Genomic DNA, 26,912 nt, shown 5'->3' on the forward strand with positions numbered 1-26,912 from the left:
TTAACGTACGCAATGGGACCGGAGCATGTATGTAAAGCGAAAATATACTTAAAGTGAAGCGCTACCCTTTTCCCACTTATCGATGAACGTACTGACTGCATTCGTCATATACGTGCATAACTGATGTAAATAAGACATTTGTAACAGGCTCTATAGTCTCCCCGCTTGCGCACAGCTTCGGTACAGGTAGGGAGCCGGTATTGCTGTTCAGGACGTGCTGACATGCGCATGCGTGAGCTGGCGTTTGCCTATTGGGCGATATGTACTTACTCGCGAGTGTACTTAAAGTGAGTGTCCTTAAACCGGGGTATGCCTGTACAGGTAGTCCTCGTTATCCAACGTTTCACTTTACAACGAATAGCATATCCAACGCTTTACAACGCAACCCTAAGGGCTGTTATCCAACGCTCGTCGCCACTGATTAACATGGGACTCACTTTACAGCGGTTTCACTATCCAACGCTACTTCCAGAACGGATTCCTTTGGATAACCCAGGGCTGCCTGTACAGAGCCTGTCATATATAGCAGAGGTTGCTGGGACTTGTAGTCACTCAGGCCTTCCCTTCTGTTTCCTCTGGACGCTTGACATCCGGCCCCCGAACTACAACTCCCAGCAGGCAGCCAACAAACGAATAAGATGTCACTTCCGGTACTGCACAGGGGCAGTCCCACACTTCCGGTACTGCACAGGGGCAGTCCCACACTTCCGGTACTGCACAGGGGCAGTCCCACACTTGCGGTACTGCACAGGGGCAGTCCCACACTTCCGGTACTGCACATGGGCAGTCCCACACTTGCGGTACTGCACAGGGGCAGTCCCACACTTCCAGTACTGTACATGGGCAGTCCCACACTTCCGGTACTGTACATGGGCAGTCCCACACTTCCGGTACTGTACATGGGCAGTCCCACACTTCCTGTACTGCACACGGGCAGTCCCACACTTCCAGTACTGTACATGGGCAGTCCCACACTTCCTGTACTGCACACGGGCAGTCCCACACTTCCGGTACTGCACATGGGCAGTCCCACACTTCCGGTACTGTACACGGGCAGTCCCACACTTGCGGTACTGCACAGGGGCAGTCCCACACTTCCGGTACTGCACAGGGGCAGTCCCACACTTCCGGTACTGCACATGGGCAGTCCCACACTTCCGGTACTGCACATGGGCAGTCCCACACTTCCGGTACTGCACATGGGCAGTCCCACACTTCCGGTACTGCACATGGGTAGTCCCACACTTCCGGTACTGCACATGGGCAGTCCCACACTTCCGGTACTGCACATGGGCAGTCCCACACTTCCGGTACTGCACATGGGTAGTCCCACACTTCCGGTACTGCACATGGGCAGTCCCACACTTCCGGTACAATTTTGGTTTCCATGCAGACTTTTTTTCCCTATTAGATTTTTGTAGTTGCCAGTGCCAGCTAAGGGCCGTTCTATACTGTGTGTGGCCGTGCGTGCGTGCCTGTGTGAACGCGCGTGCCTGTGTGAACGCGCGTGCACGTGCCGCATGCTTTTTGTGGGTATACAGTCTGTGCTGCCGGGACCGACAGGCAGGGAAGGTACTGTGTGTGTATGTGTGTATATGTGTGTGTGTGTGTGTGTATGTATGTATATATATATGTGTGTGTGTATGTATGTATATATGTATATATATATGTGTGTGTGTATGTATGTATAATGTATTATTTATTATTTAAAAAAAAACACATTTGTAAAAATAAAATATGTATTAACATTGTGCAGACGCACGCACGCACGCACGCACGCACACACACACACACACACACACACACACACACACACACACACACACATTTCAGCGGAGGTAGCGGCGCGAAATCTTTATTTTCCTCATCTTCCCCCCGTCGGCCGGTTCCACGCTCACTGCCGTGCGCACGTGTGGTCCAATTAAAGAAAGTTATTTATAATTATAAAAAATTATTATAAAAAATTATAAGAAATTATAAGTGCCGCACGGTGCAGCAAGCGCGCGCACTATAGAACAGCCCTAAGAAATTTCACTTAAAACATGACAAACTCAGTTTTGATGACGCAGATTTGAGAAATTTCAGGTTAGTACACATGCGCAATTCAAAATGCGATTTCCATGTGCCAATTGTTGCGCCCAAAAAGCCATTCGCGACGATTGATTTAGAGTCTCACGGCTAAAACTGGGTTCGATTTCATTATGATGCCATTCTTTTGGCCCGCAGCCTCGAAACCTCCCTGGTCTTTGGTGCCGAGAGGACAACAGATCGGCGAATGAGGGGCAGGAAGATTCCGCATCCACTCCGTACACGCCCCTGGCATCTCGTGCGTCTTCAGGGGCTTCAAAGTTGTGATCTCAGAGCCTGTAACTGGGCCAGCGGCATTGAAAACAGAACATTTTATCCTCAGAGCTGGAGAGCTTCCGAAGGCTCCTTGGGAATCCTCAGCGAGAGGTACAGTCTAACTTCTTCCATGCTACCAGGGCCAAGAAACCATGTCCTCCACACACAAAAGGAATTCGAGGGAGGACTTTCGTGCAAATATCAGCAGGGCTTTGTAGCAAACGAAATCATTTATCTGGAAACCAAGTTGTTAAAGGGGATGCGTTAACCTCTCTGCTTCCAAAAACAAGCAGCAAAAAGGGTTACTGAAAAGCAGCCCCTGCCGTGTTGTCAACAATGAAAGTATCAAAAGGACATATCCTTCTACTGCACGGAGATGTGAGCAGCTGCGCAAAAGGAACTTACAATAGGCCCATGTTTGATAAGCAGTGCTACTCCATCAGACACCTTATGACTCATTCACGTCAATGGGCTGCAAGGAGTCTCCTGGCAATGAAAGGCGTCTTTCGGTATAGCACCGTTCAGTACACAAGGGCCTGTTTTACAGCCACGGGGAATTAGGAAATATAGGTTTGCTCATTATTGAAATAAACATGATGCCATGTGAAGCAATACAAAGTTTAGCTATCTACCCATTCCCTCTCCCTTAGCCTTCATTTCCGATGTGGAGAATAGAAGCCAGGAAAACATTTTATCACCAAAACAATCACAGCTGTTTATTCCCAATAACAGCCACCCGGTTCTGCCCCCTGCACCCTATAAAGAGCAACAAAGAAGCCATTAATGTCGTTCCCCTCTTCTCCACCCCTTATCCACAGTCCTGCTACCTGTATAGTAGATGTGAAAACAACTTCTAAGTGACCCCACAGACCTGGAATGCACATTATAACACTGTAATTTGGTCTGGCCTCCACTGCCCTGACATTCCTGCCTATGCCCCTGAGAGATGGGTATTTTAGCGTCCTACTTGGTAAACATAACTGAGGCTTTTCCTAATGAGCAGAGGCTGCTGCTGTGCTCAACCCCGATACAGAGAGCTACTGTCAGCAGAGTGCTGGGAGGGCAGGAGAGGAGCCCAGCGGCTGCACAGGAATGAGCATGGACAGGACGCAAGGTAGAGTTCATCATCGCTCCTGTTATAAGGCCTCTGGTACAGCCAGGCCCGTGTCCCAGAGAGCACAACGAAAGGAAGATTCAGCTGGTGTATCACTACCACCCTACTGGTGAAACGCCATCAGACACACAGCCAATGACCTGTCCAGGTAACAGGACGAGACTGGGCTGCAAAGCTGCCTCTGCAGTAACGTGAAAATATCCTAATAAATTAGCACAACAAGGACTTCCATTGGCGTGTGCCCAGCAAACTGCCAGAAGGTACCTACGGCCAATCCAGCATGTTGCTCGAATCAATAAGTGATATAGTGACACGGCCGAAATGGACGATTGATTGCCCCTCACCACAGAGGGACACAGTGACAGAAGAGATCTACAGTACATCCCATACATGGCAGGGTGATACAGTGACACAGAGACGTAAGGTCGCTATGGTCCATCGACATTGTCCCTGCTTACAATGTGTGTGACACAGGCCCAGTGAGCTCCTCATGCTCCTCCACTGCCATTGCTACGTGCAAATAACAAGCCATTGTTAGGGGTGTATCCTGACCTGGAAGAGGACCTGCAGGACTCCAGTGACGACACACAGACGTCGCCCGAGGAACATGAAGAAGGGCACGACCAGCTCGATGAAATGGTTGAACAAGGTCTCAAACTGGTGGAACCATCCCGGGTTGCGGTGCATGTAATAGGCCAGTGGGTTCGGCACAGGCTGCGTCTGTAATGGAGAGAGAGAAACATTTACTGGACACTGTAACCCCTTCCCTGCCATAGTGGCCTGCAAAGACGAATGAAACAATGCACTGCTGGTTTCTAGATCAGTGGTCTGCGTGATGGGACCTGCATCTATTTCCCAGTAATGCCGCAATGGGTCTCCGGCACCTCCACACTAGCAAAAGGAGTTACAAGCAACTCAGAGCATGAGAGATGTGTGCAGGGGCAAAGCGTGAGAGACATGCAGGGGCAAAGCGTGAGAGACATGCAGGGGCAAAGCGTGAGAGACATGCAGGGGCAAAGCGTGAGAGACATGCAGGGGCAAAGCGTGAGAGACATGCAGGGGCAAAGCGTGAGAGACATGCAGGGGCAAAGCGTGAGAGACATGCAGGGGCAAAGCGTGAGAGACATGCAGGGGCAAAGCGTGAGAGACATGCAGGGGCAAAGCGTGAGAGACATGCAGGGGCAAAGCGTGAGAGACATGCAGGGGCAAAGCGTGAGAGACATGCAGGGGCAAAGCGTGAGAGACATGCAGGGGCAGAGCGAGAGCCGTGCGGGTGCAGAGCGTGAGAAACGCGCGCAGGGGCAGAGCGTGAGAAACGCGTGCAGGGGCAAAGCGTGAGAGACATGCAGGGGCAGAGCGAGAGACGTGCAGGTGCAGAGCGTGAGAAACGCGCGCGGGGCAGAGAGTGAGAAACGCGCACAGGGGCAAAGCGTGAGAGACATGCAGGGGCAGAGCGAGAGACATGCAGGTGCAGAGCGTGAGAAACGCGCGCAGGGGCAGAGCGTGAGAAACGCGCGCAGGGGCAGAGCGTGTGAAACGCGCGCAGGGGCAGAGCGTGTGAAACGCGCGCAGGGGCAGAGCGTGAGAAACGCGGGCAGGGGCAGAGCGTGAGAAACGCGCGCAGGGGTAGACCGTGAGAAACGCACGCAGGGGCAGAGTGTGAGAAACGCGCGCAGGGGTAGAGCGTGAGAAACGCACGCAGGGGCAGAGCGTGAGAAACGCGCGCAGGGGTAGAGCGTGAGAAACGCACGCAGGGACAGAGCGTGAGAAACGTGCGCAGAGGCAGAGCGTGAGAAATGCGCGCAGGGGCAGAGCGTGAGAAACGCGCGCAGGGGTAGAGCGTGAGAAACGCACGCAGGGGCAGAGCGTGAGAAACGCGCGCAGGGGTAGAGCGTGAGAAACGCGCGCAGGGGCAGAACGTGAGAGACGCAGGGGCAAACGTGAGAGACGCAGGGGCAGAACGTGAGAGACGCAGGGGCAGAGCGTGAGACACGTGCAGGGGCAGAGCGTGAGAAACGCGCGCAGGGGCAGAGCGTGAGAAACGCGCGCAGGGGCAGAGCGTGAGAAACGCACGCAGGGGCAGAACGTGAGAGATGCATGCAGGGGCAGAACGTGAGAGACGCAGGGGCAGAGCGTGAGACACGTGCAGGGACAGAGCGTGAGACACGTGCAGGGGCAGAGCGTGAGACACGTGCAGGGGCAGAACGTGAGAGACGCAGGGGCAGAGCGTGAGAGACATGGAGGGGCAGAGCGTGAGACACGTGCAGGGGCAGAGCGTGAGAGACGTGCAGGGGCAGAGCGTGAGACACGTGCAGGGGCAGAGCGTGAGACACGTGCAGGGGCAGAGCGTGAGACACGTGCAGGGGCAGAGCGTGAGACACGCAGGGGCAGAGCGTGAGACACGTGCAGGGGCAGAGCGTGAGACACGTGCAGGGGGAGAGCGTGAGACACGCAGGGGCAGAGCGTGAGACACGTGCAGGGGCAGAGCGTGAGGGACGTGCAGGGGCAGAGCGTGAGACACGTGCAGGGGCAGAGCGTGAGACACGTGCAGGGGCAGAGCGTGAGGGACGTGCAGGGGCAGAGCGTGAGACACGTGCAGGGGCAGAGCGTGAGACACGTGCAGGGGCAGAGCGTGAGACACGTGCAGGGGCAGAGCGTGAGAGACGTGCAGGGGCAGAGCGTGAGACACGTGCAGGGGCAGAGCGTGAGAGACGTGCAGGGGCAGAGCGTGAGAGACGTGCAGGGGCAGAGCGTGAGACACGTGCAGGGGCAGAGCGTGGGAGACACGCAGGGGCAGAGCGTGAGACACGTGCAGGGGCAGAGCGTGAGACACGTGCAGGGGCAGAGCGTGAGACACGTGCAGGGGCAGAGCGTGGGAGACGTGCAGGGGCAGAGCGTGAGACACGTGCAGGGGCAGAGCGTGAGAGACACGCAGGGGCAGAGCGTGAGACACGTGCAGGGGCAGAGCGTGAGACACGCAGGGGCAGAGCGTGAGACACGTGCAGGGGCAGAGCGTGGGAGACGTGCAGGGGCAGAGCGTGAGACACGTGCAGGGGCAGAGCGTGAGACGTGCAGGGGCAGAGCGTGAGACACGTGCAGGGGCAGAGCGTGAGACACGTGCAGGGGCAGAGCGTGAGAGACGTGCAGGGGCAGAGCGTGAGGCAGGGGCAGAGCGTGGGAGACGTGCAGGGGCAGAGCGTGAGAGACGTGCAGGGGCAGAGCGTGAGACACGTGCAGGGGCAGAGCGTGGGAGACACGCAGGGGCAGAGCGGGAGACACGGGCAGAGCGGGAGACACGTGCAGGGGCAGAGTGTGGGAGACACGCAGGGGGAGAGCGTGAGACACGCAGGGGCAGAGCGTGAGAGACGTGCAGGGGCAGAGCGTGAGAGACGTGGAGGGGCAGAGCGTGAGAGACGTGCAGGGGCAGAGCGTGAGAGACGTGCAGGGGCAGAGCGGGAGACACGTTGCTCAGCGTAAGTCAGTGTTACAAGTAGACAACACCTTCATCGTTCTCTCAAACCTCCTGGATAGAAGCTTCCGAAGTAGAGTGAGGAAGAGTAGGCTCAGAGTCTGGATGGAAAGTGCTAGGAAAATTTGGCTCAGAATGTGGGGGACACCGTGGTGTGAGGAAGAGTAGGCTCGGAGTGTGGGGTCTAACTAGTGTGAGGAAGAGTAGGGTCAGAGTGTGGGGGAAAAGTAGTGTGAGGAAGAGTAGGCTTGGAGTGTGGGGGTCACCGTAGTGTGAGGAAGAGTAGGCTCGGAGTGTGGGGGTCACCGTAGTGTGAGGAAGAGTAGGCTCGGAGTGTGGGGGACACCGTATTGTGAGGAAGAGTAGACTCGGAGTGTGGGGGACACTGTAGTGGAAGGAAGAGTAGGCTCGGAGTGTGGGGGTCACGTAGTGTGAGGAAGAGTAGGCTCGGAGTGTGGGGGACACCGTAGTGTGAAAAAGAGTAGTCTCGGAGTGTGGGGGACACCATAGTGTGAGGAAGGGTAGTCTCGGAGTGTGGGGGACACCGTAGTGTGAGGAAGAGTAGGCTCGGAGTGTGGGGGACACCATAGTGTGAGGAAGAGTAGGCTCGGAGTGTGGGGGACACCGTAGTGTGAGGAAGAGTAGGCTCAGAGTGTGGGGGTCACCGTAGTGTGAGGAAGAGTAGGCTCTGAGTGTTGGGGACACCGTATTGTGAGGAAGAGTAGGCTCGGAGTGTGGGGGTCACCATAGTGTGAGGAAGAGTAGGCTCGGAGTGTGGGGGTTACCGTAGTGTGAGGAAGAGTAGGCTAGGAGTGTGGGGGACACCGTAGTGTGAGGAAAAGTAGTCTCGGAGTGTGGGGGACACCGTAGTGTGAGGAAGAGTAGTCTCGGTGTGTGGGGGACACCGTAGTGTGAGGAAGAGTAGGCTCGGAGTGTGGGGGTCACCATAGTGTGAGGAAGAGTAGGCTCCGAGTGTGGGGGACACCGTAGTGTGAGGAAGAGTAGGCTCGGAGTGTGGGAGTCACCGTAGTGTGAGGAAGAGTAGGCTCTGAGTGTGGGGGACACCGTAGTGTGAGGAAGAGTAGGCTCGGAGTGTGAGGAAGAGTAGGCTCGGAGTGTGGGGGTCACCGTAGTGTGAGAGAGGCTCGGAGTGTGGGGGACACCATAGTATGAGGAAGAGTAGGCTCGGAGTGTGGGGGTCACCATAGTGTGAGGAAGAGTAGGCTAGGAGTGTGGGGGACACCGTAGTGTGAGGAAAAGTAGTCTCGGAGTGTGGGGGACACCGTAGTGTGAGGAAGAGTAGTCTCAGTGTGTGGGGGACACCGTAGTGTGCGGAAGAGTAGGCTCGGAGTGTGGGGGTCACCGTAGTGTGAGGAAGAGTAGTCTCGGAGTGTGGGGGACACCGTAGTGTGAGGAAGAGTAGGCTCGGAGTGTGGGGGTCACCGTAGTGTGAGGAAGAGTAGGCTCGGAGTGTGAGGAAGAGTAGGCTCGGAGTGTGGGGGTCACCGTAGTGTGAGAGAGTAGGCTCGGAGTGTTGGGGACACCGTATTGTGAGGAAGAGTAGGCTCGGAGTGTGGGGGTCACCATAGTGTGAGGAAGAGTAGGCTCGGATTGTGGGGGTCATCGTAGTGTGAGGAAGAGTAGTCTCGGAGTGTGAGGAAGAGTAGTCTCGGTGTGTGGGGGACACCGTAGTGTGCGGAAGAGTAGGCTCGTAGTGTGGGGGTCACCGTAGTGTGAGGAAGAGTAGTCTCGGAGTGTGTTGGACACCGTAGTGTGAGGAAGAGTAGGCTCGGAGTGTGGGGGTCACCGTAGTGTGAGGAAGAGTAGGCTCGGAGTGTGGGGGACACCATAGTGTGAGGAAGAGTAGGCTCGGAGTGTGGGGGTCACCATAGTGTGAGGAAGAGTAGGCTAGGAGTGTGGGGGACACCGTAGTGTGAGGAAGAGTAGGCTCGGAGTGTGGGGGTCACCGTAGTGTGAGGAAGAGTAGTCTCGGAGTGTGAGGAAGAGTAGGCTCGGAGTGTGGGGGTCACCGTAGTGTGAGAGAGTAGGCTCGGAGTGTGGGGGTCACCGTAGTGTGAGAGAGTAGGCTCGGAGTGTTGGGGACACCGTATTGTGAGGAAGAGTAGGCTCGGAGTGTGGGGGTCACCATAGTGTGAGGAAGAGTAGGCTCGGAGTGTGGGGGTCATCGTAGTGTGAGGAAGAGTAGGCTAGGAGTGTGGGGGACACCGTAGTGTGAGGAAAAGTAGTCTCGGAGTGTGGGGGACACCGTAGTGTGAGGAAGAGTAGTCTCGGTGTGTGGGGGACACCGTAGTGTGAGGAAGAGTAGTCTCGTAGTGTGGGGGTCACCGTAGTGTGAGGAAGAGTAGTCTCGGAGTGTGGGGGACACCGTAGTGTGAGGAAGAGTAGGCTCGGAGTGTGGGGGTCACCGTAGTGTGAGGAAGAGTAGGCTCGGAGTGTGGGGGTCTCCATAGTGTGAGGAAGAGTAGTCTCGGAGTGTTGGGGTCACCGTAGTGTGAGGAAGAGTAGGCTTGGCGTGTGGAGGGCAACGTAGTGTGAGGAAGAGTAGGCTTGGCGTGTGGGGGTCACCGTAGTCTGAGGAAGAGTAGGCTTGGCGTGTGGGGGTCACCGTAGTCTGAGGAAGAGTAGGCTTGGCGTGTGGGGGACACTGATGGACCATCTTTAGCGTGGTATGAGACTGTCAGGCACTTTTTATCTGGCAATGTGTTCTCTTTCCAAGCTGGAAAAAAAGGCAACACTCAAGAGGACCAATATTGAATTTATTTCAAGTGGAATCAGATGGACATGTCGGTCCTAACCATGGACCTTTGCCCCAACAAGGGGTCATGTGAGTGCACCTTTTTTCTATACCTATTACACTCTTTTCTATGGACAGCTTTGGACGCACTGCTCATTGCGATTGTGTGTTTGCTGTATTAAGGGGAAGCCTCTCGCTCACTCCCCCCCCCCCTCTCTCTCTGTGCCAGATCCCTAAGCTATTGTTATTATTTTATGAGAGGAGCTGGAACAGATCAGCCTGTCCCCTGATACGACTCAGAGACCCATCCATACCCCCACCCCCTGTGGATTGCACGCTGCATCCTCCGTCCTTCCTCTGTCAGCGGCGGGAGGGGGGCGGAGGGAAGGGAGAGGAGGGGAGCGCCAAGCTGGTGCCGGGTGGGAGCGAGAGGACATAGGGAGAGGCTGCGGTTTCGATATTTTTCCGGTTCAGCACAGTGCCCTCTCAGGGGGGAAGCAACGTTCCTGTTCTGTAACCCCTGCACTGCCAGACCGGTCAGCGACGTACGCTGCACTTCCCTCTAGTGCAGGGGTGGCCAACGCAGGATGTCCCTGAGTCACCACGGATTGAGCTGAAGCAGGGATATACTGAAAAACCTGACCTGTTGGTGGCCCTGGAGTACTGCTTTTGGCTACCTCGCTCTAGTAGCAAAGGGGATAATCCTCCGACCCCCAATACATTTTGGGGATTTGAAAACAAAATGAAAGCACTCAGGCCTGTAACACCTTCCAACCGTCACTTCCAAGTCATGTTTCATCATTCACAAAAATGTTCAAATGACAAGAACAGAACAGACAATACCGGCTGCTCTCATTAGGGGCTAATTAAGGGAATACAACTAATGGGACAGGAATGCTGCAGGGATTCAAGCAGAGTATAAAGTGGTTACACACCAGCTATATTTAACCCCTGTGCAGCAACATGTCTGTTTCAAGGAGTAATCGCAACAGCCAGGGCCGTGTGAAACCTGCCCCCCCCCACTGTAATTTACATGTGATACCCACCCCCCTCTGTAATTTACATGTGATACCCACCCCCCTCTGTAATTTACATGTGATACCCGCCCCCCTCTGTAATTTACATGTGATACCCACCCCCCTCTGTAATTTACATGTGATACCCACCCCCCTCTGTAATTTACATGTGAAACCCACCCCCCTCTGTAATTTACATGTGATACCCACCCCTCTCTGTAATTTACATGTGATACCCACCCCCCTCTGTAATTTACATGTGAAACCTGCCCCCCCCCGACCTGTAATTTACATGTGATACCCGCCCCCCGACCTGTAATTTACATGTGATACCCGCCCCCGACCTGTAATTTACATGTGATACCCGCCCCCCGACCTGTAATTTACATGTGATACCCGCCCCCGACCTGTAATTTACATGTGATACCCGCCCCCGACCTGTAATTTACATGTGATACCCGCCCCCCCGACCTGTAATTTACATGTGATACCTGCCCCCCCACCTGTAATTTACATGTGATACCCACCCCCCTCTGTAATTTACATGTGAAACCTGCCCCCCCCCGACCTGTAATTTACATGTGATACCCGCCCCCCCGACCTGTAATTTACATGTGATACCCGCCCCCCGACCTGTAATTTACATGTGATACCCGCCCCCGACCTGTAATTTACATGTGATACCCGCCCCCCGACCTGTAATTTACATGTGATACCTGCCCCCCGACCTGTAATTTACATGTGATACCTGCCCCCGAACTATAATTTACGTGTGATACCCGCCCCCGACCTGTAATTTACATGTGATACTCGCCCCTGACCTGTAATTTACATGTGATTCCTGCCCCCCGACCTGTAATTTACATGTGATACCCGCCCCCCGACCTGTAATTTACATGTGATACCTTCCCCCGACCTGTAATTTACATGTGATACCCGCCCGACCTGTAATTTACATGTGATACCTTCCCCTGACCTGTAATTTACATGTGATACCTGCCCCCCCCGATCTGTAATTTACATGTGATACCCGCCCCCCGACCTGTAATTTACATGTGATACCTTCCCCCGACCTGTAATTTACATGTGATACCTTCCCCCGACCTGTAATTTACATGTGATACCTTCCCCTGACCTGTAATTTACATGTGATTCCTGCCCCCGACCTGTAATTTACATGTGATACCCGCCCCCCCGATCTGTAATTTACATGTGATACCCGCCCCCCGACCTGTAATTTACATGTGATACCTTCCCCCGACCTGTAATTTACATGTGATACCTTCCCCCGACCTGTAATTTACATGTGATACCTTCCCCTGACCTGTAATTTACATGTGATTCCTGCCCCCGACCTGTAATTTACATGTGATACCCGCCCCCCCGATCTGTAATTTACATGTGATACCTTCCCCCGACCTGTAATTTACATGTGATACCCGCCCCCCCGACCTGTAATTTACATGTGATACCCGCCCCGACCTGTAATTTACATGTGATACCTTCCCCCCCGACCTGTAATTTACATGTGATACCTGCCCCCCGACCTGTAATTTACATGTGATACCCGCCCCCCGACATGTAATTTACATGTGATACCCGCCCCCGACCTGTAATTTACATGTGATACCCGCCCCGACCTGTAATTTACATGTGATACCCGCCCCCCCGACCTGTAATTTACATGTGATACCTGCCCCCCCACCTGTAATTTACATGTGATACCCGCCCCCCGACCTGTAAATTACATGTGATACCCGCGCCCCCGACCTGTAATTTACATGTGATACCTGCCCCCTCTGTAATATACATGTGATACCTGCCCCCCGACCTGTAAGTTACATGTGATACCCGCCCCCGACCTGTAATTTACATGTGATACCCGCTCCCCCGACCTGTAATTTACATGTGATACCCGCCCCCGACCTCTAATTTACATGTGATACCTGCCCCCCGACCTGTAATTTACATGTGATACCTTCCCTCGACCTGTAATTTACATGTGATACCCGCCCCCCGACCTGTAAGTTACATGTGATACCCGCCCCCCGACCTGTAATTTACATGTGATACCCGCCCCCCGACCTGTAATTTACATGTGATACCCGCCCCCCCTCGACCTGTAATTTACATGTGATACATGCCCCCCCCGACCTGTAATTTACATGTGATACCCGCCCCCCCGACCTGTAATTTACATGTGATACCCGCCCCCCGACCTGTAATTTACATGTGATACCCGCCCCCCCGACCTGTAATTTACATGTGATACCCGCCCCCCCGACCTGTAGTTTACATGTGATACCCGCCCCCCTCTGTAATTTACATGTGATACCCGCCCCCCCGACCTGTAATTTACATGTGATACCTGCCCCCCCCGACCTGTAATTTACATGTGATACCTTCCCCTGACCTGTAATTTACATGTGATACCTGCCCCCCCGACCTGTAATTTACATGTGATACCTTCCCCCGACCTGTAATTTACATGTGATACCCGCCCGACCTGTAATTTACATGTGATACCTTCCCCCCGACCTGTAATTTACATGTGATACCCGCCCCCCCGACCTGTAATTTACATGTGATACCCACCCCCCCGACCTGTAATTTACATGTGATACCCGCCCCCCCGACCTGTAATTTACATGTGATACCTGCCCCCCGACCTGTAATTTACATGTGATACCTGCCCCCCGACATGTAATTTACATGTGATACCCGCCCCCGACCTGTAATTTACATGTGATACCCGCCCCGACCTGTAATTTACATGTGATACCCGCCCCCCCCGACCTGTAATTTACATGTGATACCTGCCCCCCCACCTGTAATTTACATGTGATACCCGCCCCCCGACCTGTAAGTTACATGTGATACCCGCGCCCCCGACCTGTAATTTACATGTGATACCTGCCCCCTCTGTAATTTACATGTGATACCTGCCCCCCGACCTGTAAGTTACATGTGATACCCGCCCCCGACCTGTAATTTACATGTGATACCCGCTCCCCCAACCTGTAATTTACATGTGATACCTGCCCCCTCTGTAATTTACATGTGATACCCGCCCCCCCGACCTGTAATTTACATGTGATACCTGCCCCCCCGACCTGTAATTTACGTGTGATACCTTCCCCTGACCTGTAATTTACATGTGATACCTTCCCCCGACCTGTAATTTACATGTGATACCCGCCCGACCTGTAATTTACATGTGATACCTTCCCCCCGACCTGTAATTTACATGTGATACCTGCCCCCCCCGACCTGTAATTTACATGTGATACCCTCCCCCGACCTGTAATTTACATGTGATACCCGCCCCCCGACCTGTAATTTACATGTGATACCTTCCCCTGACCTGTAATTTACATGTGATACCTTCCCCCCGACCTGTAATGTACATGTAATACCCACCCCCCGACCTGTAATTTACATGTGATACCCGCCCCCCCGACCTGTAATTTACATGTGATACCTGCCCCCCTCTGTAATTTACATGTGATACCTGCCCCCCGACCTGTAATTTACATGTGATACCCGTCCCCTCTGTAATTTACATGCGATACCCGCCCCCCGACCTGTAATTTACATGCGATACCCGCCCCCCGACTTGTAATTTACATGTGATACCCGCCCCCCTGACCTGTAATTTACATGTGATACCTGCCCCCGACCTGTAATTTACATGTGATACCTGCCCCCCCGACCTGTAATTTACATGTGATACCCGCCCCCGACCTGTAATTTACATGTGATACCTGCCCCCCCACCTGTAATTTACATGTGATACCTGCCCCCCTCTGTAATTTACATGTGATACCTGCCCCCCCCCGACCTGTAATTTACATGTGATACCTTCCCCCGACCTGTAATTTACATGTGATACCCGCCCGACCTGTAATTTACATGTGATACCTTCCCCCCCGACCTGTAATTTACATGTGATACCCGCCCCCCCGACCTGTAATTTACATGTGATACCCGCCCCCCCGACCTGTAATTTACATGTGATACCTGCCCCCCCACCTGTAATTTACATGTGATACCTGCCCCCCTCTGTAATTTACATGTGATACCTGCCCCCCCGACCTGTAATTTACATGTGATACCTTCCCCCGACCTGTAATTTACATGTGATACCCGCCCGACCTGTAATTTACATGTGATACCCGCCCCCCCGACCTGTAATTTACATGTGATACCCGCCCCCCCGACCTGTAATTTACATGTGATACCCGCCCCCCCGACCTGTAATTTACATGTGATACCTGCCCCCCGACATGTAATTTACATGTGATACCCGCCCCCGACCTGTAATTTACATGTGATACCCGCCCCGACCTGTAATTTACATGTGATACCCGCCCCCCCGACCTGTAATTTACATGTGATACCTGCCCCCCCACCTGTAATTTACATGTGATACCCGCCCCCCGACCTGTAATTTACATGTGATACCTACCCCCTCTGTAATTTACATGTGATACCTGCCCCCCGACCTGTAAGTTACATGTGATACCCGCCCCCGACCTGTAATTTACATGTGATACCCGCTCCCCCGACCTGTAATTTACATGTGATACCTGCCCCCTCTGTAATTTACATGTGATACCCGCCCCCCCGACCTGTAATTTACATGTGATACCTGCCCCCCCGACCTGTAATTTACGTGTGATACCTTCCCCTGACCTGTAATTTACATGTGATACCTGCCCCCCTGACCTGTAATTTACATGTGATACCTTCCCCCGACCTGTAATTTACATGTGATACCCGCCCGACCTGTAATTTACATGTGATACCTTCCCCCCGACCTGTAATTTACATGTGATACCTGCCCCCCCGACCTGTAATTTACATGTGATACCTTCCCCCGACCTGTAATTTACATGTGATTCACGCCCCCCCGACCTGTAATTTACATGTGATACCTTCCCCCCCGACCTGTAATTTACATGTGATACCCGCCCTCTGACCTGTAATTTACATGTGATACCTTCCCCCCCGACCTGTAATTTACATGTGATACCCGCCCCCCTGACCTGTAATGTACATGTGAGACCTGCACTCAAGTTGAGCACCCTCTTGTGGATCTGGGACAAGCTTCTTTATCTCCTTCCTTAGACTGTAAGCTCTTGGGGGCGCAGGGAAATCGTACCTGTATTGCCCTGAATCGTTTCAAAGAAGCGGCACAGACATTAGTGCAGCTTAATTATGGTTTCTTTTTCTGCGTGTCGATCCTATATAAACAGACCTTGAAAAACCTTATTACAGGTGAGTTTATATAGGACCCAAAGGTTGTTGAAGAAATTCTAATTCAAACGCCCCTTTAATGCGCACCACTTCCATGAAACTATTCTGAAGATCTCCCCTTGGGTTTTTGTATTATCTATGACCGTGGGAACTTCTTACTTTCTATCTGCATTGTTCTTCTGAGTCCTACACCTTACACCAGGGGTGGCCAACTCCAGTCCTCAAAAGCCACCATGAGGTCAGGTTGTAAGGATATCCCTGCTTCAGCACAGGTGGCTCAATCAGTGGCTCAGTCTTCGACTGAGCCACTGATTGAGCCACCTGTGCTGAAGCAGGGATATCCTTACAACCTGACCTTGTGGTGGCCCTCGAGGACCGGAGTTGGTCACCTGGCAGAAACAAAGTATATATATTGTAATGCCTAGAAAGGTCGTTAATAAGGGGTTCGGCTATCCTTTTTTTTTCTTTTTACTAAGCTTCACAGGGTTAAGTGTTTATTCCAGAGGTTAATAGGGGAGCCAGCACTGGGAAACAACATGTGCATGAAAACAAATCTGAAACGAGGAAGCCCCACAGAACAAAGTGGAGAGAGAGAGAGAGAGCTCAGGGCGCTGTGTGTGTGTTCCTGCACAATGCCTTCCATATGTGAGGACAGCTCAGACGGGGGCTCAGCTCCTATTCCCCGGCGAGAACCCCTGGTATCTCTCCCAGGAGCGTGGAGATTGCACCCTGACCCCCCCAGCTTATGACTAAGTCCCACCTGCCTTGTGCAGATGGAACAACACTGGGCTGGAGCCTGCCCCCACATTATTAAAGTGCATTACCACTCGGGGACCCATTCCCCAAAACATGCTGCAATATGAAGAAGCGCCGAGTATGACCACACACTTCAAACTAGCTAAATATTTAAGTCATCAATGGGCTCTACATAAATTAGCACCGGTGACACACTCTCCTAACCGCAATATACCTCCTTAAGCCCCCATAGAGTTGACCCTGCCGTAGAGAAGGACCTTTCCAGACATGATGCCGTTCTCCAAAAAAGAGCTACTTTGTGTTGTGTAAGTGCTTTGGCAGATACGAGATACTCAGCATCATTCTGCAATGGACCATGTTTATTTTCAAAGGTGAGAGGTGGCAAAATCATCTCCCCCAGAACAAGAACAGAAAAGCTGTGGGCCTGGACTCTTAAATAAACACCGTCATTATTAGGTTATGTTTTTCTGTAGTGACACAGGGCTGTATTTCACTAAACAGTGTTAATACGTAAGGCCACCATGTGGTCTACTCACAGGCTAGTAAGTATGGACCTCAGTCATCTAAACGGTGACCTATCCTGTGTGTGGTCGGCTGTATAAAATGCACAGGTTACAGCAGCCTGGGGAACCTTGCTGATAACTTCCAAACTGAAACCCAACATTTCACACAAGTTGGATAGTTTCTTGGGCCAGTACCATTATATTATATAGTGCTGGGTTCTGGCAGGCGAAAGAGGCGTTGGAGAAGTGTAGATTTGTTGTAGGTTGTCATACCGACAGCGGCCCAGCAATGCAAAGAAGGCCATGCTTGCTAAGCGATGCTACTGCATAAGGCCTGGGACATAGTGGTTTGCCGAGTGCGGAGGCGCGCTGAGGCTCGCTGAGGCTCAGGGAAAGCGATGCATTCCCTGGCCTTACACAGCGCACCGTCCGGGGGCGGGTCGGGGGCGGGTCAGTGACGTCACGGAGCTGGTTCGCCCTCATTGGGCGAACCGCTCACGTGACCGGTCCTGTGCTCCGGTGAGCGCCAAATCTGAAGACTCGGTGAGACACACGCTTCCCCAAGCGTGCGGACGCGTGCGCGAGCCCCTGCTAAAGCCGCTTTCATTGCGGCTGCAGGGGCTCAGTGCCGAGCAGCAGCACGGGTCAGCGCATAAGCGCTGACCATGTCCGAGGCCTAAGAAACCTCTAGAGCTGGAAAACACCTTACAGCCCTTTCACTTAAATGGGACCCGTAAAGGGTCTTCCAGTGCTGGAAGTGTTGAATAGAACAGCCCCGCTTATTAAAGAAAGACTTTTAAATACCACGCTGGCCCCGGTGGCAGCAAAGGGTTAATTAAAGATCAAGCGAGTTCTTAATAAATGTAAAACACGCTTCCTTTTTGCAGTGCGGCTGCAGTGCACACGAAGAAGAGACTTGTGAGGCTTGGAAGGCTCTGTCCACACTGTGAAGAACTCTCTGGATGATCCATTAGAACCTGCAATGAACCGACTGCATTTGTATGTGATGAGGGGAGACCTGGTCGTCCTGCCCCTGTCACACAGACACAAAGAAATCTTCCAGCCTCCCAGCTTGTAAGCTGAGCCACAGAGATGTGTTTGATTCAGTGCCAGCCAAACCATAAACTGCTGGCAACTCACTAGCGACCCTCCATCCCAGTCCCAGTCCCAAAAGGTTTAAATAAACTTCAGATGTACAACATAATAGATTGCTTTAGTTTTTTTGTTGTTTTAAGTTGCTTACAGAAAAATACAATAGAATTATTAACCACTTCAATGCAAGACAGGGCTAAATGAATCCCTCCTCTCCTAATCGTTTTACTTTCATAGATCTCCCACGGCCCTCCTATGCCTTAGTGCAGGGGTAGGCCAAGTCCAGTCCTCAATGGCCAGCAACAGGTCAGGTTCTCAGGATATCCCCGCTTCAGCGCAGGGGGCTCAATCAGTGACTTCGACTGAGCCACCTGCGCTGAAGCAGAGATATCCTCAAAACCTAACCTGTTGCTGGCCCTTGAGGACTGAAGTTGGCCACCCTTGCCTTGCCATATATAACATACTTTTTGGCTATAGATTTGTATAGGTATCCCCTGTACGATACATGATTTAGCTCCATAGACTTCCATGGCTTTGCCTTACAATGCTGTATTTGGAATATCACCCAATTTTTAAAGGTGGGACGACTCTAATTCCCACCTCCTCCCCCCTTTCCCTGGGGACACCCAAAATCCACAGCAACACTGAGTTCTCATAACACGACTCCATAAAGAGAGGATTGTACAGCTAAGGAACGGCAGGTCTGTCTCGCTCGTGAGCATGTGCAGACAGAGAGGGGCAGCCACTCACAGTAACACACACCACATACACTAAGGGGCTTGTTCTGCCGCACGACCACAGAATGAGCCCTGAAATCCCTCTCTTCGCTGGAGTAGTTAAATAGTTGAATCGCTGCACTTTTAAGTGAAGATGCATTTTCTGTCGGACAGATTTAAAAATGGACGCCTCCATGCCATTTCCCATATCTGTGTCATCACCTCCAGCATCTTGTCCCAGATCCATAAAGCTCAGTTTAGCCACTTGACGTGGGGTTAACCTAACTTAACGTCACATTAACGGTGTATTTTCAAAGGGCAAGAACACAATGTTAATTCATGTTTTGCCCCATAAAGCGCATAGTGTAAACTATAAGGGGTGCTGGATATAACCAAAACCTATGCCATTTATAGAAACAAATCCTCCCTAAGTCTGCTGGTCCGAAAGCGTATCGCACAGCAGATGCTAGTACCAGTTATAGACTATGGCGCATAGTATATGGCTTGGCACCCCAAACTCACCTTAGCAAACTTGATACCCTCTACAATTCAATATGCCGCTTTGTTCTCCAATGCAACTACAGCACACATTACTACGAAATGCTCAAAGAACGAGATAGTCATCACTTGAGTCTGGCGCAAAGTTTATCTTTCCTGTCTTGCCTTCAAATACTTTCTGGGCAAGCTACCCGTCTATCTGAACAAGCTTCTCACCCCTACCACATGCAGCACTTATCACCTGAAATCTGTCTCCAAAAGACTGTTCATGGTCCCAAGGCTCAACAAAGTATCCGGCAGCTCCTCCTTCTCTTACTGTGCACCCCAAAACTGGAACAATCTACCTGAGACTCTCACAGCCGCCACCAGTCTAAGTTCTTTCAAAACTAAAGCTGTCTCACATTTTAATCTGGTCTGTAACTGTTACATGCGCCTATAACCTATTTTATCTGTAACTGTGCATGCAATGTCTTTATATATAATGTATAACCCTGCTCACTTAATGTAACTATGTATTTGGAGATATGAGGGATGGAGATACGGGGGATGGAGATACGGGGGATGGAGAAATCTAATCGGCAGCAACAGCCGGCAGAGGTGACACTTTCCACAGACATGGTAACGCGGGGGCGTCTCTTGTTGGTTTTCCCCATAACCGCCCCAAAGAAGAAAACGGCCTTAATCGTCTTCGCCTGGAGCTTGAAAAACAGTGTTGCTTATGTTTTACTCTGACACCAAAAGACAGAGTCAGTAAGCATCGCCGGCGGCTGAGACCGAGTTTATCCACTAACCGGATAAAAACAAAACTGACTTCACAGTAGATCTCTCTGGAAGGGAATGGGTTAACAAGTAGCACAACATTATTTTTTATTTTATTTTTCTCCTTCTTAGTACTATAGGTTTTTCAACATCTTTTTACCTCTTAAAGCTGAAGACCAAGCAATATCCCACATGTGAGGTTTTTTTTAATAAATCGGTTCTGTACCATGAGAAAATACTTTTTTTAACAACTCTGAATGACATTTTTAATGTATTATAATGTAACAAGCTTTTTGTGTTTCTATAGCAACCATTTACAAAGTCACACTGATTGCAGAATACTCCTCTGCAGTCATTTAGTGAACCCCCGAGCCGAATCTTCGCCGATCGATCACAGGAGAACGGATCGATCGGTAAGTTAACAAAATACTTATTGTGTGGATTGTATTGATGCGCATATTAAAGGGGAAAAATAAAATAAAAAACGGCAGCTTGGGCGGCTGCTTTAACTGCCCCAGAAGTTAACCCCTTCCATGCCAGGTGTGCCTGCAGGGCATGCCCCTTCCAGCAGTGGAGGTGTTAACGGAACAACGTGCCCAGCTGAATAACAGAACAACGCTTTAAATAAAAAGGTACCCCACGTGACTTCTGGGGCCTGAGTCCCTCCCCCCTCTCCCCCGGCGTTCAATCTGCGTAACCGATGCCGTACAACTGGCACCAGTCTGAACCACAAGTGGCCATTAAAATAAACATCCTCAGGCCTCACTGACAGGCAGTCTCCAGGAGAGGCCAGGAGGGAGGGGGAGCCAGCTAACTGCTCCGTATTAACCTGACTGCTTTAAACAAACACTCCTCCCTCACCTCCCCAGCCCAGCATCCACCCAGCCGCTTGGTCTCAATGAGCGCAGTGTCTGGTGTGAAGGCGTAGGCTTCTCCCCAGGGGACTGTGGGTTGCTTACCCATCTCCCAGTGCAAACACCCTTGCAAAGCCAGAACCCCCCCCCACCCCCCGACCCCCTCCTCCACCAACTCTCCGCTAAACTGCAAATTGGTGGACACCACCTGACCCTTGGGCAAGTCTTAGCCGTCCCTAGTTTTGCAGCTTTCCTATGGTAAACTCCATTGAATCCAAGTCAAGTCACTCATGTGAAGCAAAGCTCACTTACTGTAAGATTGTACCACACAGAGTCACTCGGTTCTGAAACCAGTTTTCCATGTAAATGCCCCTTTCTGGCCCAGAACCCCAAAGCGCCCTCATTTGTAGATTATACACTCATTGGTTCAGGCACCTCTTCACCCGAAGTCAATGCCAATAATAAATTAGTATCGCTGCACCTTGACAGCTAGTGTCCGGAACCGGGTCAGGTTAGGTTACATATCCCAAGGAGCCGGCCTACAGGCAGATGGGTTAACCCTTGCGGTGCTATGCATTGTGGGGGGAGGGGGGAGGCCTGGCATCCAATGGGTTAATGCCAAGGGCTCAGGGGAGAAACAGGACCAGACTACAAGCGTTAGAGTGTAGCACCTGGTTCACTGAACGCCTTGTCTGTAATGTCAGATCTGGATGGGGGCCAGGACCAAGGGAGGGGAGGGTTTGACAGGAGGTGGGGGGGGGGTGGAGGTGGTGGGGGGGGGTAGATATTGGCCAACAGTATATTTCCTTTAGAAATTCCATGTCAAGAAATGTAACCTAACAAGTTACATTTCATGGGCTCCGGTTTCAATAAATCAGCAGAGCTGGGTTACAGTAGCGCACGTCTCCCGCCTGCTCCAGGTAAAGTCACTGTGAAGAGAGGAACAAAATGCACGTTCTCTCTGGGGCCTGGCACAGCGACAAGCTGCTTTCTGCGCCTCCCCAGGTCACAGGCAGCGATTCCTTAACCCGTAGTAGCCACCCCTTCCCCGAGACTCCTGCAAATCCAGGCAGCCCACTGGAGTTCTGCCACTGCCCGGCGTTCACCGACAAGTAGCCGAGAAAGGATGGGAGGCCGAGACAATGGGGGTTGCTAACCTGTGTTTGCACTTATTCATTACAATGAGTGCTATTAGCTAAGGCAGGGATCAACTCCAACTGACATTGATCAACTAGTAGTCAACTCCTGTTCTCAAGGGCCACCAACATGTTAAGTTTGAAGGATATCCCTGCTTGAGCACAGGGGGTACAGTCGTTTACTGAGCCACTGAGGCACCAGACCTTGAGGACGGGAGTTGGCCACTCTTGCAATAGGGCAACAGCAGTGAGAGAGAACGGGGCAGAGGGACAGGGAGCAGAGAAATGACCGGGTGAACGGCTGGCTTTGGTCAGTTTAGCATCATCTGTTTCAGCAAGTAACAGAGCGGCTGGTAAAATGCATCAATAGGAGACGTTACTTAAAGCATACTGTATATAACAGGGCTCTTCAACCAGTTCTCCAAAGGGGCCGGGACAGAAAAGGAGCAGAGAGGCCCCGAAGCTTCATATAATGTAATTTTAGACACATTTAAAAACTTGAAAATGATATTTCACATGTTTTCCTTTTATATCAGAACCATATATACAGCTCAACCCCCTTATAACGCTGTGCTTGGGGTCCAAAGAGTCACATCGCGCTATAAGCGAATCACATTAGAAATAATGTGCAATTGTATGCATTGTACAATAAAGTATTTAATCGTGTTGTAAAGTATTCATAAATACAAAAATTGGGAGCCACGCTTGCATCGCGTTATAAGCGGATTCGCGTTGTAACGGATCACGCTATAGCGGTGCTGAGCTGTATTTACATGACCTTCGCTTACAAGTGAGTCCGGGGGCCACACTAAGACACTTTTTGGGACGCATTTGGCTGCCAGTTGAAGAGCCCTGATATATAAGGCAATGCCACATTGCTCTCACTCCGAAGGGTTAAACTGCCTGGTGGGAGCCGGCTTTCAGGAATCAAAAGTTTTCAAACCACAATATTAGAAGAAACAATTCTTCGATTCGCTACACACAGGAGGAGGGGGATTCCACTGGATCCCACTGGATCCCATTCAGAAACAATCTGCTAGATACACAGAGAAGGTCATGATAGAGCTTCTCATGCAGAGTGCAGTATCACCCAAAAGGAGCCTCAGATTACCCAAGGATTATTATGTGATGAGTGCAGTGCAGGGGTGGGCAACTCCAGTCCTCAAGGGACACAACCAGGCCAGGTTTTCAGGATGTCCCTGCTTCAGCGGAGCTCCTGCTCAGTCAAAAGAATGAGATACTGATTGAGCCCCCTGTGCTGAAGCAGGGACATCCTGAAAACCCGACCGGTTGGTGGCCCTTGGGAACTTGAGTTGGCCTCCCCTGGTATAGTGTATCCCTGAGAAAGATTGCATTACACTTACAATAACAGAAAAATAGAAATGTACAACTCACTGATCACTGTCATCGTGACAACACTGCAAACAACACCAGTAAATGTAAGACAAACTCGTTGTGTCCAAACTTTAATGAACTACTGATAAAGATGGGGTGTCTCCTTAATTGTATAATACTGTATACATGTATAATATCATTGTGGACAGCAAGGTTGAACACTGGGTTTGGATCAAGAAATCCCTCCTGTAACACGGCAGGCATACTTACATGGTCCCATGTTAAAATGGATAAGAAGTAAAGAGTGTGTGCTCATTTGCATGTCATTACCCATTGCTGCTAACGGGGATTTTTTCAATTATGGTTAATTTAGACCACTATAAGAGGGGGAACAAGGCACACCTACCTACACTCTCTGACGAAGCGCCTTATAGGCGTGAAACGCGTAAGAGAAGGAGGCTTTTGGCACCCATCCCTGTCTGCACCATGAAGTTATAATAAAGGACTTTTATTTTACTGCTGCTGTTCCAGTGTATCCTGTACCTTGCTGTGCTCTGCATCATCTGCATCTGTGGCTATCATTACCCAGAATCCCTAGCTGCAGTGGAAGCCTTCTATGCTAAGCGATAATGGGGAAAGACAGGGTTGCAGACCTGTCTGAGACATGCAAATGCACCCACACGTGGGATTTTTATTTACTGCTCCTATACCAGAGAATTCCTACAGAGGGCAGTGTTGTGTGGTCTCAGTGACAGACCGGCACTAGGGAACGTTACCTGTGGATACATTCTGCTGTAACATGTGTAACAGTCCTTGCATGAGTGATACTGCGGCTCTATGCTGTTACTGTCTGTGAAGGAATTTACACATTCAGTTCTACTTACACCAATTTTAAAGCTACAATCCACGTTGCTGATTTTATTACAATGTTAAACGTAGATTTATTAAGCCAATCTGCACTATTTTGTGGTCCAAGAATCCAGAGCTCCTTTTGTGTCTTATTCTTGTTTGGGAGAACAATATGGACGCCGTGTCAGCCTCCTTTCCGACAAAGGAAAGGTGCAAGGTCACTGGGACCATCCACTTGCTATTTGTTGAACCCAGTTTTTGTTTTGTTTTTCAAACTGGGAAATAAAAATGTTAATTTCTCAAAATCAAGGCGGTCTCTTTAAACGCAGGAAATCATAGCTCAGGACAAGGAAAACACCCAGTCCAGAATATATCAGCGTGCCAATGCTGCGGTTCCCCTTTCTCTTCCGGAGAGGCCTATAACAAATGCCTTTACGATAGACGATTAGATGAATGGACCATTGATGGCCTTAACCAGCAAGAGGCCCCCTACACATGAGAGACTCGGGGAAAGCCCCCTTGTGTCTCACCCTAATTTATATAAATAGCTTATTACATCACAGACAAAAACTATCCGAATAGGAGGTCTCAGGAAGGCAAGGGTCATAGGTCATTGGGAATTACCTGAAATCCACCGTCAATAACTCAACACAAATCTATTAGCTGCTTTCTCTGGTCCTGTGGAGGTCAGCTGATGAAATTCCTAATGACAGCACCCCTGCATATTAATTCCTTCAGTGAGGAGGAGGGGTGTTATGGTGTACAGAGTTTAATCAACCCCCTAATTTGGGTGTTCTCCTTCAACAGAACTACATCTTAGTAAGAGCGATGCTGGTAATGGCGACACTGCCTTCCAACGAAACAGACCTGTTCACATGATTGAGACTTGACAGGCCTACTCATACTGACCATACAGGCCAACTCTCCTCCTTTACCATGGAAACGCCTTGATACAAAATGAACAATGTATGTATGTGTTACTACTTGCTCACATATAATAGCTCCCAGAATCTAAAGCTAGTCAATGGAAGATGAGATGTGTTGTAGATTAGTGGAACAGCAGAGGTGGCAGGAGCCAATGTGGTAAAAGGAATTGGAAAATACTTTGGATATGCTTTTCAAAATATGAAATAAAACCATGGATTAAATCGGATCTGAGGTTCTGAGGAGAACGTAGAAATTTGGGCAGTTTAGGTGGACAAGTGGTTTTATCTGCCGTCAAATTCTATGTTATTATGAGAATGGGAAGAGATCTTCCTTATTTTCCTCCCAAATTTCCATGAATGAAGCTTACACATGTTGATCAGTACGGCGTTGACTGCAATAGAGCCAGCAAACAAGATCCAAGGCAGTGTTACAGCTCTGTATTTCATCCAGCCATTATTTGGTTAATCTTGTATGCGACATTACATCCACCTGAAAAGGCCTTCGCTGCCAAATATTATCCAACTAAAAGCCATTCGTTCCAAGAGCCGTGGGGTTTTGGCCTCTCTGTACCTAACCAAATCTACAGCCTATTCTCTCAAACAGCCCTCAGGTTCTCCTGCTGGGTTAAAGGACCAAAGCGCTTGTAAGCAGCAGAGCCCAGACAATCCGGAGTCAGCGCTGACCTGCGAGGGAAGGGCTGGGACGAGGTGTTGAAGAAAGAGAGCTGACACAGTTAGGGAAAAAAACAAACACATACTGTACATTAAACAATTAGACTGTATGGGATTTATGGAAACTCCCAAATCTCTCCTAAATCCCAACTGCTACTGCTCTGTTACTTAGTGTCCAAATAAATGTGGTTCCCACTGTGAAGTCTCACTCGTTGGAAGGCGGTCTCACTTCTTCTCAGCATTGGTAGCCTAAAAGTCATCTATAGGGCCTCCCTTATTCAAGCCAGCAACATGATACTAAAGTAGGATTTCACTGCGCGGTATTATCAAATCTTTTAGTTTCATGGACTTGTGGTAGATACATTCATGTGATACCTTTATTCCAGTCCTTAAGGGCCACCAACAGGCCAGGTATTAGGGATATCCCTGCTTCAGCCCAGGTGGCTGGATCATTCTGACTGAGCTGCTTGTGATAAAGCAGGGATACCCTGAAAACCTGACCTGTTGGTGGCCCTTGAGGACTGGAGTTAGCCTCCCCTGCTTTAAAGGGCAAAGATGAGCGTTAACATGAGAGCTGGTTGGCGCCTGCCAGCATGTTCACTTGCACATACAGCCCCTTCACGTCTTGGAATCTCCTCCCATTCAAAAAATAGCGCAATCTACATCACTAGGCCCCTAGAGATCTAATGAGCAGATGCTGTCCCGAGAGTGGGCTCAATGTCTTCCAAACCCTGAAAACAGGGTGCAGCTGACAGGACGATCCTGTCCCAAAGATGCCACGTTCTCTACTGTCCCCACAAGTTCCCACTGCTGCCCCCTGTTGAAGACAGCGTCGTGTGCACCCACACATACCCAACCCA

General features: G+C 50.8%; 1 protein-coding gene and 1 long non-coding RNA gene across 5 annotated transcripts in view; one reads left to right on the forward strand and one right to left on the reverse strand.

The window, feature by feature from the left end:
- LMF1 (lipase maturation factor 1) overlaps positions 1–26,912 on the reverse strand; it is a 224,404-nt gene that overhangs the window by 72,817 nt on the left and 124,675 nt on the right. For all 4 annotated transcript variants that reach the window (XM_075565782.1, XM_075565784.1, XM_075565785.1 and 1 more), the window contains one exon: positions 4,010–4,177. In XM_075565782.1, coding sequence (XP_075421897.1) covers positions 4,010–4,177 — 168 coding nt within the window. The remainder of the gene's footprint in view (positions 1–4,009; positions 4,178–26,912) is intronic.
- On the forward strand, positions 6,783–18,407 carry LOC142462981 (uncharacterized). The gene is made up of 3 exons (XR_012787321.1): positions 6,783–6,930; positions 9,664–9,771; positions 18,103–18,407. It is a non-coding gene; the product is annotated as an uncharacterized LOC142462981 (long non-coding RNA).

This window comes from Ascaphus truei, chromosome 11, assembly GCF_040206685.1.
Source record: "Ascaphus truei isolate aAscTru1 chromosome 11, aAscTru1.hap1, whole genome shotgun sequence".
Lineage (NCBI taxonomy): Eukaryota > Metazoa > Chordata > Amphibia > Anura > Ascaphidae > Ascaphus > Ascaphus truei.